This window comes from Eumetopias jubatus, unplaced genomic scaffold (genome assembly GCF_037043125.1).
Source record: "Eumetopias jubatus isolate StellerSeaLion01/CBP00866 unplaced genomic scaffold, mEumJub1_p1.0 scaffold_4, whole genome shotgun sequence".
NCBI lineage: Eukaryota > Metazoa > Chordata > Mammalia > Carnivora > Otariidae > Eumetopias > Eumetopias jubatus.
In genome coordinates, this window is record NW_028274810.1 from 93,674,176 (window position 1) to 93,690,165 (window position 15,990).

At 55.1% G+C, this 15,990-nt stretch overlaps 1 protein-coding gene across 3 annotated transcripts in view; it reads right to left on the bottom strand.

Annotated features, from left to right (window-relative positions):
* The window catches only part of PAX7 (paired box 7), a 94,264-nt gene that overhangs the window by 38,884 nt on the left and 39,390 nt on the right, over positions 1-15,990 (bottom strand). For all 3 annotated transcript variants that reach the window (XM_028108587.2, XM_028108586.2, XM_088023044.1), the window contains exon 5: positions 4,799-4,998. In XM_028108587.2, coding sequence (XP_027964388.1) covers positions 4,799-4,998 — 200 coding nt within the window. The remainder of the gene's footprint in view (positions 1-4,798; positions 4,999-15,990) is intronic.

The following is a 15,990-nucleotide window of genomic DNA, read 5'->3' on the forward strand; positions in this document are numbered from 1 at the left end:
CAGGATCACCTAAGACTCCCCAACCTGTAGACCAAGTCTGCAGACATGGGGGAGGGCAGTCTCAGCTGGATGGAGGGAAGGAGGGTGTTTATGTGTCCCTGGTGTCTTCTTTTGTTTTCTGGATCCTTCTGGAGGAGAGAAGCTATGTTTAGCTTTCCGAGCCAGATGAACAGAATAGCTGCCCCTGACGTGTTTAGGACGTACGGAGAAAGGGGATGAGGCAGTCAGATCAGGAGTGAAAATGGGCTCTGGATCAAAATTAAGGTCCCAGCTTCTCTCCACTCCCCAGGGCACTGAGGGCCTCCCCGGGGGCGTCCTGGTGGGATGGAGGCCACCCGTCGGACCGAGGGGCTTCTAAACTGGCGAGGAGTGGGCAGTGTCTCCTCACTCCCTGCTTCTGGGAGCGGGTGGGGGGCTCATGTTTGTTTCCATTCCGTGTTCCCCAAAGGGTGGGTCTCCTAGCACCCCACGCTGGAGGGACATCCCAGTCGGCAGCGACACAAACCTTAAAGAGCCCCGAACCGCTTTACTTGTCCTCCAGGCCTTCTGGGCGTGTGGAAGGCAAGGTCTGGGCTTGGTGCTGATGAGGCCTTAGTCCCTTTTTAACACACAGAGGGGAGCCCCTGCATGTGCTCTTCTCCTGCTGGACCGCCATTGTGTTGTTTGGTCTTCCCTGGTGTGTGTTTCCAAAGGCCTTCCTTATGTGACAGTGGTAGATGCTTTTATTTTAAAATATGTTGATTTTATTTTAGAAGTGAATAACAATATGGGCAATCTGCGTATGTGGCAGCAATCTCGAAGCTGGTTGGAGAATGACTTAGGTGTGGGACCCGCTGCTCCCGTGTGGCGTGCTGTCGCTGTCCCTTAGCCGGGAGTCACCCTTTCCTCGAATAAAGAATGCTAAAGGAAGTTGGAAACGTTCTTTCCCGTCTATCCTTCCCTGTCTTTTCCTTCTCCGCCCCTCCTTCTCCTCTCAAACCTTTGCTGGGACTCTGCTCTGTGCCAAGCGAGATGCTAAGGATGAAGAGCTAAAGGGGACAGTCCCAGCCCTCCTTCAAGCTGCCCTCCGCCTAGGCACACGACAGACAAGGCAAAGAATGCCTGTTTCCCAGGGTGGTAAGCGCAGGGGACATACAGGTGCTGGGAGGAGGTCTGAGGACAGGCTTCCAGCTTTACTTCTCAGAATCTGGGAGGACTTCCTGGAGGAGATGACACGCCCTTGGCTATCAATTCTCTCACCTCTTCTTCCTCTATTGTTCCGTTTTCCTAGGGATGTCTCCATCCTAGCAGGCACCTCCCTCCTCACAAAGTGTAGCTGGATGATTAAGAGCAGGGACTCTGGAGCCCGACAGCCTAGGCTTGAATCCTGCCTCCAACTCCTAGCTAAGATGGGCAAATTCCCTTATCCCTCTGTGTCTTTGTTTCTTTGTGCCTCATAATGGCACCCCCCCCTCCGGTGGCTCTGGACCTCAAATGAGTTCGCACCGGCAAAGTGCTTAGAGTAACATCTACAACTATCATCCTGCTGGAAAGCCTCTGATGGCTCAGCTGAAAGAGCAAGCTGCCCATTCACAGGTGGGGAATGGAGGCTCCAGCAGGGACAGGGGTAGCCCCAGCACCCACCCAGAATCCCTGATCGGGGCTGCGTTCTTTGAGAGCAGAGGCTGAGTTTTAGTATCCGTTCTTGATCCTTCCCTCAACACCTCGCACTGGGAGCAGGACGCTGCAGGAAGCAGCTGTTTACCGAGCGGAATAATCCGTCTGGCCCCTCTCTCAATGGAGCACAGAAGAAAAGAATGGGACAGGCAGACCTGGGTTCAAGTCCCAGCACTGCTGCTTAGTAACTGTGTCTTTCGGAAATTTCTGCCCTTAGCTAAAGCTCAGGCTTCTCACCTGGAAAGGGAGAGACTAATCATACCTACCTCCTAGGATTACAGGGAGAATGATAAAGATAATGTACGTAGAACACAGCACGTCACGCCTGGCACATAAGAAGTGCACCATAAACATGATCTACCGTTACGGAAAGAATCAGATCCGTTTACCTCCAAGGAAGATGCACGGTTGTCCCCTAGCTATTTAAAAATGAAGATTCTTCCAGAGGAAGTTATTGGTCCCCAGGCATGTGTCCTCCTGCTTGATCCCCTTTCCCACACGTCCTGGTGGATTGCTGCCAGCTGAGACGGGGGTGTCTCCCCCAGACATCAGGGATGCCATGTAACACCTGTAGGCTTTGAAAGCCAGGCTGGAGCAGAGCCCAAGGGAGGGAACGCACTTGAGTTACTAGAGCCCCACCTGACACGTGTTCCTGTTTCCTCGCTTCCTGGGGTATCAGCTCCATGACAGCAGAGATTTCTGTCTGCTGAATCCCCAGGGCCAAGAACAGCGTCCCGCACAGAGTAGGTGCTCAATAAGTGAGTGCCGGACGAATGCACCAGGAGTTTCCAGCGTGGCCAGAATTGGAACACCAAGAACAGGTGCAGTTTAATAAGAATGTACCCCACTTATGGTGCTACCTGACCTTGAGTGTGTGTTTTTTTTCACGTGTAAGCATGGAACCCTTAGAACAAGGCGGGGGCGGGGAGGCTGTTACTGCCATCTCTGTTTTGCAGATGTGGAAATTAAGGCCGGAGGTGTACGTGCTGGAGCTGGACCTCACATATGGCTCTGAGCCCGCTCCCATCATCTCCCTAGGGCCACTGAGATGACATGTCTTAGGACTGCAAAATCCCAGAACCACAGACTCTTAGAAACAGAGACCCGAGACCCCAACACCACAGAATTGGAGCAGTGCTCAGGAGGCTTTGAGCTCCCTGCTCTACTCTTCACAGCAGGAGCACTTTCACCAGGGTTTCTGATCGACTGGACTTTGTAGTTTGGCTTGAATGCCAGTAATGGGGATCTCATCACCTCACAATGCAGCTCTGATTGTCAATAAGTAAGGATCCTAGAACTTTAAGAAGCTTAGTGATCACTTAGTTCCTTTCCTTTACTTGTAGATGGGAAACTAAGTCTTAGGAAGGGAAACTGATCTGTTGAAGGTGATCCAGCTGATCAGAGCCAGAGACCAGTGGAAACCCAGGCCTGTGGCTCCCAGTCCCCACCCTCTGGGGCCTCTTAGCTCCATCTTCCAAATCTCTTCTCCAGGTCAAATGTTCTATCATTCTTGTCTTGATTTTTGGGGGGTCAGCCTTTGTTCATTCTTTTCAAACTCAGCATGTACAGACCCCTCCCCTGCTGGAATCAAGCTAAGTTCTCAGACCAGAGTTGGGGAGACTCACTGCCCTGGGGGAGCCCAAAGGATGACAGAGGAGTCAGCATGTGCAAGAGGTCTGCCTGGGCCCCCTCGCTATGGGTTTGCCTAGGCTCTGGCTGCTCCCCCTGTTCCCAGCCCCCCTCCCTCCTTGGACCTTGAGTGACACCTGTTTCTGGGTCCCCTGGGCCAATAAAAGCATTGCCCTGACAGCCAGGAAATTTTACAAGGAGCGGTCAGGCTTCAAGGTGGTGGGAAGCAGCCGTGGCCGCCAGACGTGGGAATGAGAAAGCACCCAGGAATGTGCCCAGGAGAACAGCTGCAGGAGGATCAGAGCAGGGGGAGGGAGGTCCGGAGGCGAGGGCAGGCTCGGGTATCAGCCTGGAGAGGAGGGTGGGGATGAGATGAGCTGGCTGCTGCCGCCTGCCCCTTCCCCTGGGGGTCTCCCTCCAAGGCAGCCACGGACCCCCCACTCCAGGAGTGGGGGTGGGGAGGGTGGAGGGAGGTACGCTGGCTCCTGGAGCGTTTACATGCCAGCTTGTTTCTAGAACTTTCCCTATTGCTGTCACATCCCAGGCTCTGAGTCAACTTATTCCTGAGTTCCGAGCCCAGCTCAGCCCCAGCTGAGCTCTGTGCCCCTGGGCATGTCGCTTCTCTGAGCCTGTTTCTGCCCCTGTGGCCTGCCCGGAGGTGACCTGCCTAATAAGGAGGTCCGAGGTTCCACCAGGTCATGTGTGAGAAGGCCTGAGCGTTCCGGCGGGAACAAAGTGGGTGTCCAGCAAAGGCTGGTACCCCTCAGCTGGGAGTCCCCAGTGAGCAGTTTGGGGGGCCCTGCCTACCGACCCACCTCCCTCGCTTGCGGAGAAGACAGGCCGGGAAGGGGTTCCCACAGGAGATACACAGCACGACCCTCTCTGCCTTCCTTCTCCACCTGGGGAGAGAGGGCTGTTCCCTCCGCCGCTGCTGGCCAGGGGGGCAGGTGAGGGGCCGGCCAAGCCCAGGCTCTGCTCCTTCTCCACACTCCCTGCCCCCAGCCCCCCGCTGATGAGGAACTGCACACTCGAGGGCGTGGAGGGAGTGTTTGAGGTCTGCCCACCCTCCCTCTGATGCTTCTAACCCACCAGGAACATGCCTGTACCCTGTGCTTGCATGCTGCCTGTAACAGGAAACTCTTACCTATCTTAAGAAGCTAGGCTTTTCAGGAATTTTCCTCCTAATCACTTCCTCCCCTCACCAGAGATTTGGAGCCGTTTTATGCATCCCAAGCCCTCTCTCCCGGCTCATCCCTGGAGGGATGAGCGTAATCCAGCAGGCCTCACTGCACGTCCTGGCTGCCCCGGGGCTGTCCAGTCAGTCAAGCACCACTTGCTGCCCACTTACTCCGCATCAAGCGCCAGTGGCATTCTTCGTCTACACGGTCCCTGGACCACCCGCTGCAGACCCCTCTTGGGGCCCACTAAACCCTGGGACGCTGGCCACCTCCCCCTTCTCCATTCCCGCCTCTTCAATATGCCCGCAGGGCAAACACCCAGGGCGCCGCCTCACCTGGACCCGCGCCTCAGTCAGCTTGGTCCTCTGCGCCAGCTCCTCGCGGGTGTAAATGTCCGGGTAGTGAGTCCTCTCAAAGGCCTTCTCCAACTCCTCTAGCTGCTCAGCCGTGAATGTGGTCCGACTACGACGCTGCTTGCGCTTCAGAGGGAGGTCGGGTTCTGACTCCACGTCCGAGCCCTCGTCCAGCCGGTTCCCTACAGCCGGGCGAGAGGGAAGGAGAGGGTGGGGGCCCAGGGAGACGGTGGGCTGCTTTGTGCCCACCTTCCCACCCATTGCTGCATTGACATACAGATCCCTCCTGAGCACAAGGAGCATGTTTCCCACAGCACTGTTTACCAGAGCGAAGGGTGTGAAGCAACCTCCATGCCCAGCCTTAGGGGATTGGTTCAATACTTTAGGGCATGACTGTTTTGTTTTTCAATTCCCTATTGTTGGGCATTTAGGTTAGGTCCACTGACACGGAATGATGTCCCTGATATAGGACTCAGAGTAGTTTCATGATGAAATACATTTGCTAAAATTTTCTAGAACCATACTCTCCAAAATGAAAGAGTTTTGCTGTGCATGAACTGTATCTCCATACACCTAACTGTAAGAAAAAGGTGAGGTATAAACCAGTGTGCAAAGATCGATCCCACTTATGGGAAAGGAAGCATGAACATTATGAACACTATACTCAAAAGATGAACAAACATTAGCCTTCAGGGTGACAGAGCTATTGTTTTTTTTTTCTTTACATTTGTTTATAGTTAGTATTTTTTAAATGACCGTTTAAACAGCAATGCTATTGAATTTGGGGAAAATATTGCAAAAACTAAGGAAAGGAGAAAGGCCAGAAGAACGGGAGGGCGGGAGACAGAGAGCACATGCATGTGCTTAGGGCTGGCAGCCAGGAAGCTGAGACTCCAGATTTTGCTCCACCCCTAAATGCCCAGAACTGTGACCTAGGAAGGCTACCTTCCTTCCTTGGGCCTCAGTTTCCCTGCTTGTAACATGAAGGGTTTGGACTTGTGACTTCTGCACACAGGCCCTTCCTGGGATGTTTCAGGATCTCTGAGTAACCTTCGAGGCTGGAAGAGGAGACCTTACCTGATGACCTTAGTAGTGGCCATGGCCCCTACCTGATAGTCCCCACTAATCCCCACCCTGGAGTCTAGGAGTGGATGAAGGCCGTTGCTTCCTGTGCAAAAAGAGCCCAGGAGTCTGGAGCCAGCCTACTTCTCAGCCTCGGAAGGGGTTATCAGGCCAGGTCCAGGCCAGGGTGGTTGCAGGAAGGGCTTGATCAAGCTCCTTGGCATCAGAACTGAAGACGCCCTGGGGACTGAACTGGCTTCTCAACCCCATCGATCCTGTGCCTCTTTCCCATCTTGGTCCAGCAGAGGGAATGCTAGCAAGGAATGGCCTAGTCAGGGCTCTGGAGCTGCACCCTCTGTGGCCCCTGGGGGACTGTGGGGAGCACGGAGGAGAGCCAGAAGAGGAGACCAAGGAAGGGAGAAGGAAAGATGAAGCAAGCTGTCAGAGATTATTTTCCTGCCATTCTTGCCTTCTTTCTCTTTCCTCTTTGCCTTCAATTTCTCTCCCCTTCCCCTGCCATCTCTATCTCTGGAATTCCTGGAAGCACTTCTGTGTTCTGTCATTCATTTGTTCACCAGAGCATCAGTAGAGCACCTCTTAGGTGCTGCCCCTCCCCCCCCCCCGGGCTGGGTACACTGTGCTCACAGCGTTCAGTCTGAGTCAAGCTGGAAGAGCCTCAGTGATCATGTGATCATACTACAGATGGGAGAAACTGAGTCACAAAGTCTCTCAGGAAGTGTCCACACTGGCACCCCGTCCCCACCCTGTTCTCGTTCAACTGTTTTAAATGTCTGCTATACAAATAAGTCTAGGCCTCTTCCACAAGGGACAACCTCCTCCTCCCTCCCCCAAACGCCTAATACAGCCTCTTAGATGTTAGGTGATGGGACAGGCATTCCAGGTCAAGGGAAGAGCATGTGCCAAGGCCTGGCATGGCAAAGGGCACGATATGCAACATTGTCATGGGGCTGGATGCACGGCTCGGGCGTCATGCCATCTTGAGTAATGCCCCTCTGTCCCAGGTCCCCTTCCCTGCTCTCTTGGCCACTGGGCAGGCCAGTGTGGGCCTGGCGATCCTGAATACCAAACAGGCCTGGGCGCAGGTCTTGGAAAATGGAAAAGTCATTTACATTACATTACAAACAAATCCCTGCTTTGTCTTGGCTGTTCCTGATTGTGACGCCACATGACAAGGGAGCCCTCCCTTCATCATTGCCTACACCGTCCCTAAAGGCAGAGACCTGGGGTCCCATCCAACCTCTCGACTCCCCTTTCCCGGCTGCCTGGCTTCCCATCATTGAGAGGAGACCACGCTGACACAGCTGGCCTCCTGGGGCACCTTCCCCAACACATCTGGGGCTCAGAGCCAAAGACAACTAGTCCCAACGATTCAATCCTGAAATTCACTGCATAACCCAGAGGGGAACAGGGAGGGGGTCACGTGGGCAGAGTGGACATGGAGCACGTTCAATGAACAGAGGATTTGGGGTGGGCCCCTGCCCCCACACAGCTGTGAGATGGAAAGCTCCCAAAGAGGGGAGGGACAGGGCTGGTGCAGGCGTGGGGAGAGCCCCCAAGACAGAGGGATATGGGGAGTCCAATATGGAGCAAGGATACAACAGCCCCACCTCCCAACCTTATGGGGGAAAAACAGTCTCCGTCTTAGGAAGCTCTCAATCTGATGGAGGAGGTATCACCCCCTACTCTGGGCATTTCCCAGTGCGATGGAGGAAACACAGCTTCCGTATGAACTGGGGCCAGGACAGGCATAGAACACAAGACAGCTGCAGGACTTCAGAGAGCCTCAGAGTGCCCTGGGAATAGAATGGATGAGGGACGGGAAGGGTGACGGGAGCTGTATGGTTTGTTGAAGCTTAAGAGTGGGCAGGAACGAGGTCTACTCAGGGCCGAGTCCAGCCCAGGCTAGGCTGATGGAAGTGGATAGAAAATCCCCGGGGTGCATCCTTTCCAGCTTCTATCTCAGCCTCTGCCCCTCCTTCCAAGCCTGCCGGCGCTCACAGCCGTTGACTCTGGAAGCTTCAGTGATGCCAGTGAGGCCCCACCACGTGGGCGGACGAGCCCATCACCCCACCAGCTTCCCTGGCCAGCTCTTGGGATCCTTAAGTGACCGAACCAGACTGTCTCACACCACCCTGCCTTTAACCGTGAGCTTCCTCTGCTTGGAATGCCTCACCCCGTTCCACTGGGCTCCCTCCTGCTCATCCCAGTTTATGGGGGGCCTCCCCCAGCAAGGCTTCCTGAGTGCATCCACGCTGGTCTCTGTGCCCCTTCATGGGCTCTCAAAGCTCATCAGGGTACCCCGAACCTGCCTGTTTCTGGGTCTCTCGGTCCCATCGGACTGGGAGATCCCCTAATGGAGCAGAGACTGTGCCCAGCACACAGCAGGGGCTCAATAAAGGCTTCTTAGATGAATAGGCCTTGGCAGGACAATTACAAAGTGCCTTTTGAACTCAGACACACAGCAATAGTCATCACCCAATGCATGTGAACCTCACCCTACAGTTTACAAGCTCTGTCCCTGTTCCACCACAGTCTCTCCCAAAAACCCTGGAGGACAGAGCAGGCAGTATTAGCCCCATATTACAGATGATCAGTGGAGTCCTGGGGCAGCGAGGCTGGGAAGAAAACCCAGGACTCAGGACTCACAGCCCAGTGAGAGTCACCTTTACCCCAGAGTATTGCCAGGTGGTGGAGAATTCCATTTCTGAGCTGGGGCGGGGGTGGGGGGTGGGGGGGGGGCGGACCCAGGGAGCTTGTTTTCCATCCCCGCCCCCAAACTTTCCCTGCTCTCCCTCTGGCCAGAGGAAGACGCTTGAAATGAAGTGTCTCAGAAGGCGGGAGCCCTGGCCTCCTAGATCTGAGGAAGCCAGAGGGGGCCTTGAGGTTTGGGGTCCTTCTCTCAGTGCACCCCCACACCCCCACCCAGCGATGCCCTCCCCCCCAACTCCTGCGCTCCCCCTCCCTGCTGCCTCCTAACCAGGTCTTTATTACAGTTTAACATAGGCCCTGCTCGAGCTGCGGCAGAGAAACGAATCACATAATAGTTGATATGCGTTTTAATCAAGTAATTCGGGCAGAGCCGAGAGCTGGCGAGTGTGGGCCTGGCGATCCTGAATACCAAACAGGCCTGGGCGCAGGTCTCGGAAAATGGAAAAGTCATTTACAGCTCAGCTGGGGGCCCGGTGAGCTGGGGCCAGGCGGGAGCCCCTCCCGGCCCCTCCGCAGAACTGCTCAGCTGTAACCCTGTGGGAGCCCGGCCCCATACAAGCACTGGGACCCGGGATTCTGGGCTCGGGTAGACAGAGAGGCAGGGCTCGGACCCCACGTGAAAGCTCCCTGGAAGCCAGCCCCTTCTGTCCACCACCTCTGCCCGCACTTCTCTTGGGTGCCCATCTCAGCACTGCCACCCCAGTGTCCAGATCGAAGGCCTGGCGCTCAGCCCTAACACCCTCTTCCTCTTTCTTCATGCCTCCCATGCAGCCAGCCCAGCACCGAAGCCGGGGGACTCCGAATCCCCATCGGCTCTGAACACCCTCCCCTACAGCTGCCGCACCCCCGGCTCTGCCTTCAGTATGCCCTCTCCTCTCTCCCTGGACTCCAGCAACCCTCTCCTCCTCCGGCAACCACAGGCCTTTGCATAGGCTGTGCCCTCTGCCTGGAGCGCCCTCCCTGTGCCCTCCTCGGGCTGCAGTTGGCCGCCGTCCAGGCCAAAGTAGAGCGGGCATCTGGGAGCACAGGCTCCTGATGCAGCCTGCCTGGATGTAAAACATGGATGATATTAGGGAGCACCCTCTGCCCACCTTCCTTGCTTTGCCTTTTTCCACACCACATATCACAATCAGATGGGCTAACTCTTCTATTTTATTTCCCACCCCCACCATCGTCCTGGCCATCACTAGAGCTCCATGAGGGTGGGTGGTTTCATCTTTTTTGTTCACTGGTATATCTCCCGTGTTTGGCACAGAGTGGATGACCAAGTAGCTGTTGAATGAATGAGTAAGTAAATAAAAGTGCCAGGGACAACATGAGCTTCCTTTGATCCTCGCCCTTTTCGATCAGCTTGGGATCCCTCCTTCAGGAAGCCTTCTGAGGTTGTCCCCCCCACATCTGGCTTGGAGGCGCCCACCTCTGTGCTCTCATTGCTGGGGCTCAGCAAAACTGTCCATACTTGTTTCACTTCAGTCCTGCTTTCTGGGAGGCCTCCTGGGGGTTGAGATGCCCTGGCAAGGTGGGGATTTCTGTCAGACTCTACACCAGCAACTGAGTCAATGGGCCCAACTCCCAACTCTCCCAACAAAGCTTTTGTTTCTCCAGAAAGTCCCTATCCATCCCCACCAGGCTGCTTTTTTAAAACTTGAAACTTCAGGTATATAATTTGCATGACAAAATGTGGAGCCCCTGTGGGGTGTTCTCGGATCCTGGCTTCTCAGCTAAGAGCCTAGTACTGTTCTCAGGCACTAGAGGGCACTCTTTATACATTCCTGCCAGGAAGCGGGGGGGCCTCTCTAGGAAGAAGGAAGTAGTACTGTTTGAAATGGTACTGTGTGGTTGCACAGCCAGAATTCAGAGCCACACTGTCTCACGATGGAACCAGAGCTGTCTCTGCACGGAATCGTGAACCAAGCACAAGTCACATGAGGGAGAGAAGAGAGGGTTTGTAGAGGGCTGGAATTGTCTGGGTGCAGATATTCAAAACTAAGGTTTCCCTGCTAAATCAAGAGGTTGAAACTAACGAGGTCAAGAGGGTCCTTCCAACTCAGTCTCTTTAACCTGTTGGCATCATTCGCAGCAAATGTGGAGTTCTGGAAGGGGGGACAGCAGCTGTGCATTAGGGGCGGGGAGAGGGCAGGATATGTTAAGCAGGTGACTTGGGGGCAGGAGAAGGAGGAGCTATAGGAGCTCACCATCCACTTTAACACTCTTCCTGTGACCTTAAGACAATCTTGCAAATAATCACCAGTTTTTCTTTACTTCTTCTTTGGGCTATTTCAGCCATTTACTCACCGACCTCATGTGAGGACAGGAAGAGCCATGCTTGGTGTTGGGCGGACAGCAGAACTCGGTATGTCAGGGCCTAAAGGAAGCCTGCCAACAGGTCCCACCTTACGGAATGTGGCTCAGGCAGCCAGGGGCAGATGCTGGTGGGCGGCGGGGAGAGAAGCCGTGGGGTCAAGATGGACCTGGGCTTGAATTCTGGATCTGCCCCCGACAAGCTATAGATGTTGGGCAGCGCTGTTTAACATTTGAGCCTCATCTTCATTTTCATTTCTAAAATGGAACAGTGCAGGGATCCAGCCCCCGCCTCCCCCCCACTGAGCAGCTGTGCCTCCAGATCCAGAGTCTCCTCTCATTCAGAGAGCCTGGCAGGGGAAGCTGGTCCTCCAGGCTCATGTCCTGAGCTGCTGTGTGACCCTGACCATGTCACTTGCCCTCCTGGGATCCCCGTTTGCCCACCCGTCCCTGGGAATAAGAACTCCGCGTGTCTACTCCTCACGGCGCCATGTGTCTGCTTCTCAAGAAACACCAAGTGATGCCTCTGACACAGTGATCACAGTCTGCTCCCCACACTGACTCGGGAGTTACTCCCCGCCTCTGGGTCACAGATTCTTCATCTGTAAAATGAGGAAAGTAATAATAGAGTCGTCATGCATGAAGATTAAATGAATTACTACAAGACCAGGGTTTATAACAGTGCTGGGTATACAGTAAGAGCTCAATATACACGAGCTGTTATTATTATTACTGCTGGGGTTTTTTAAAAAGATTTTATTTTTAAGTAGTCTCTGTCCCCGACGTGGGGCTCGAACTCACAACTTCGAGATCAAGAGTCACATGCTCTACCGACTGAGCCGACCAGGGGAGAACTTAATCTCCCTCTGCACGCCCTCAGAGGCAAGCACGTTTGCTGGGCACGTTTGCTGGGCACACATGCTCTCAAAGGAATGAGAGCATGTGTGAATGAATGATTGAATGAATGGCGACCCCTTTGTCAGCCCTCCCTTGTTCTCCTATGGCGAGTGCTTGGCACAAACCCCAGCAGGCCCACAGACTCAGAAGGTGCCTGCCGAGGACAGGTGCCCAGGGAAGCCACGCCGCTGGGGCATGAGAGCAGGCACAAAGGGCCCAAGAGGGAGACTGGCCTTCAGGAAGCGGGGCCTGCGGAGGCCTGGCTCGAGGCCTCAAGGTCAGCGAAGGGGAAACAGCAGCTGGGGCCCCAGCGGCCAGAAGAAGCTGCCCCGCATGGCGGTGAGGAAAAGGCAGGCCGGCCACCCGTCGGCGCCCCACAAAGCCACTGTGAAAGGGCCATATGCCTGAGAAGTCAAGCCCGCCCACCAGCCCAGCTCTGCCCGCCACCCCCTCGCCCCTGCTCACTGCTGGAACTCCAGGAGGCAGAGGGGGTCAGCCGGTTGCCAAGTCACTGAAGGAGGCAGAGATGGAAAAGGGCTCAGCACCCCTGGCCCCTGCCTCCCTTCGTCCATCGAAGCCCCTGCCTCCAGACTCGGCCCTGAGGAGGGGCTTCCACCTGGGGGCTCGCTGGACCCTCTGACCCTGAAGACGGGGCTCTGAGGTCGCACAAAGCCTCCTACGGCAGGACTGGGCATGAAGGCCTCAGGAGAATAAACCTAGCAGCGGCTGACGTGTTCTGGCCACACCGTGCGCCTTTACTGCAGCCAATCACAGCGTCCCGCAGAAGCCCTAAGAGGGATGGGCATGATCAGCTCCGTTTTATAGGCTCAAAGGGGTAAATGAACTCCACGGCAGAGGGATGGTTAAAGCCGGGCAGCTGGCCCCGGAGGACCCCTGGAGCCGGGCATCCAAGGACCTGGCACGGGCCCAGGTGTGCCTTGCCCCGTGGGCTCCTTCCAGGCCTTCAAACCTCGCAGCAGCCTGGGCTGACGCTCTAACCTACCTCCTAGGTCCCCCTCCTGCAAAGCCGCACCTGGAGACCAGGAGTCCACCTAGCCCACGAAGCTCTCCCTAAATCCCCGAGGCATCGGCCGCCCGCGCCACCCTCCCAAGCACTGGGCATCGACTCCTGCTGGAGACTGACGATGAACGTTTAATTCATCTGTTCTGTTTACCAAATACACCCGATCAACCGGCTTGGAAGATCGTTAGCTGAACTTCCTGTGCGTGAGGACGGGGTCTCCCCGCCATCGAACGGAGGACCCTCTGACGTAGAGAGAGGTCGTGCCTTCCCAATAAGACTGGGAGTATCTTGAGGGTGGAAACTCTGATTTCTCTATTATAACTGGGTGTTACTCCGCGCTGGGTAACAGCGCTGTGGTTCCTATCATTCTAGAATGTTCTTAATGACAGTCGTTGGTAGGAACGGCAGCCATCGGTTTCACAAAGAAGCCACAGACCTTGTCATTGCAGACACTGTAAGAAGTGACTCAAGCTTCCCCAGAGCCGTAGATTCTCTCCCAGGATTCTGTGCTGTGTCATTTCTATCCATCAACTTCCGACTGCCCCCACCTCCACCTTTCTTTAAATAGGCCTCCCAGAAAACTCCCAACACCCAACCAATGTCACGTTGCATGTCAAGGAATACGGAGGAGTATGTGCCCAATAGGTATTTATTAGGCACCTACTGGGTGCCCCACAGCCTCACACTAAGAAAAGCTCCAGCAATGAATGTCCACCACAGTGGAACCCAGTGGGTATCTCAGAATCCTGCCTTTAGAGCGAGAACCACTCCCTTAAAGGTGGGCAGGGGTGCAGGCCGAGCCTAGAACACACAGGTGAAGGTCAAGCTGGATCACTGGGAAAGCAAGCCAGGCCTCCCCACCGCCCACCACAGGGCATTAATGGAGGCCAGCCTCCCTCCTTAGAAACTAAAAGCTTCACCTGGGAAGGCCACCTCATAGAACAGACTTCCTCTCTGTAGACAAACACCAAAGCCATCAACCGGAGTTACTTCCCCACCTATTGCTGCCTCCAGAAATTCCAGAGTAAAATGCAAATATTCACCACAGAAGTGCCCTCCAGCCTGGCTACAGGCACACAGCACCCCAGTCAGATGAGGCAATGGTCACTTGCCCAGGGGCGGGTCCCCAGGGAGTCTGTGGGCTGGTTGGAAAGACTAGGGGCTCTGGATTGGAGCCCTGAATTTTGTTCCTGACTTTGCCTCCAACTTGCTGTGTGACCTTTGGCAAGCCTGAACCCCTCTCTGAGCACAAATTCTCCCACCCCTAAAAACCAGAGGTCCTCCTGGATTTTTAGGAACAATCCTGAGAAGGGGGCCTGGGGTATATCTGATTTACTCACTACTTCACACTCCCAGAGTTCAGTACCGATCCTGGCACACAATAGAGCTTTCAATAAATGACTATTGCTGGGTAAATAATGATCAATCGATGGGGGTAGGGATGAGCTCCAAAAGGGCCTGGGATTCTATGTTGGTGCAGTGTGGGACAGCCTGAGATTATTTGATTCTTGTGGGGACAGGGAAGGACAGACTTCAGGACTCTCCTATTGGGCTTCTCAGTCGTCCCCAGGCTCTTCTTCTTCTCTTAGGGGAAGGGGTTAGGGAAGAAGGCTTATCTCTCCCCTCCCCTCTGCATCCCTCTCCTTCCCTCCTTGCCCCTCCCCAGGCCAGTCCTGGGCCCCTTGTGTCTCAGGCTGGGCTGGTCGCTGGGCAGCCAGAGGCCTTTCATGGTGCATTCTCCGCCGCCCTTCCCCGCCCTCTCTCCCCAGCAACCCCACCCTGTCATGCTCCCATCAATCTGCCGCAACCCGGCCTCTCCAGCTGGCCTGGCTGGGCTGTTCCCAGGCAAAGCAGGTCCACAGTGGAAGGTGGTGGAAAAATGTGGACAAATTTCTGATTTGCAACACTCTGGGAAAGAGTTTATTGCCATTGTTTGAGGACGAATGTATAAATAAAGCAAGGCGAAGATTGCAGGGGGAGGCCGATGAAAGGCAGAAAACGAGAAATTTTATGGCCATAAGGAGCGTACTCTAATGGTGATTTTTGAGGCACTGGACCATGGTAGTTACTTAGCCAAATGATCACTGTGAAGCTGGGCAAGGCGGCTTATTTCTTAATTACTGTTACGTATTATGTCAGGCAGACGCCCCAACCCTGGAAAACTTGGTCCTGAAGCAGACACCGGCTCGGAGTCAGGTCCCGGTGCCGGGGTGCTGGTGGGCCAGTGGGAGGGCCATCCCCTGCACCCACTGAGAGCAGGGGGCCTCCGGGGCCTGCCGCCCTCTCTCCCTGCCCAGGCTCCTGCCCCCCGGATGGGAATCTACCCACTCCACGCATAGGTGTTGAGCGCGTGCAGGCTCTGAGCTAGCCACGGCTGATGCAGCACAGAATGAAACAGACACCACGTCTGGCTTCCAAAGATATTCATGGAAAGCAGCTAGGGGCTCATTTGGGACTCCTCACTGTGAGTCTCTGTGCAAGATAACTCAGGACAGGACAGAAGGTGGGAAGAGGCGGGCTGAGTGTCCAGAAGAGAGCTGGTGGGGGGAGGACGGGGTGGCTGTCTCGTGCTGTGTCCCCTGCCTCTGTTTCTTCACCTGTAAAAAGAAAGGGAGCGGGACTAAATCATCCCCCTTTGAGCTGTGATTCCAAGATGCTGTGATTCTCTTGCTCTCACGGTTGGCGAGGTTGGTTTTCAAAGGTGACCAACATTTGCCCTGTGGAACACTTTGCTCTTCTCCTACTGGTTCACCGCTGACAAGTAACGTAGCGACAGAAGGAAGAACGGGGCTACGGCTGACTGAGGGTGTCCAGTGGGCCGGGAGCTCAGCGTGCGGTATGGCCTCTCGCGGGATTCCTCCCGGTCATCTCGGTGCTCCTTGGGAAACGCTCAGAAAGAGGTGGAGGCTTTCCAGACGCTAAGTGGTAAAGCCTCCATTCACCCAACCCAGGTGGGTCCCCAAAGTCACCAAATACATTTCAAGTAAATCGAGCCCCCTCCCTCGCACCTTCTGGACCAGCGTTAGGCCATCAGAAGACCCTGGAGGGCTTGCTGAAACACAGAGTGCTGGGCCCTCGGGGGGGAGCTTCTGACTAGGTAGATGGAGCCAAGAAGGAGCATTTCCACCAAGTTTGCAGGTGGTGCTGATGCTGCTGGAGG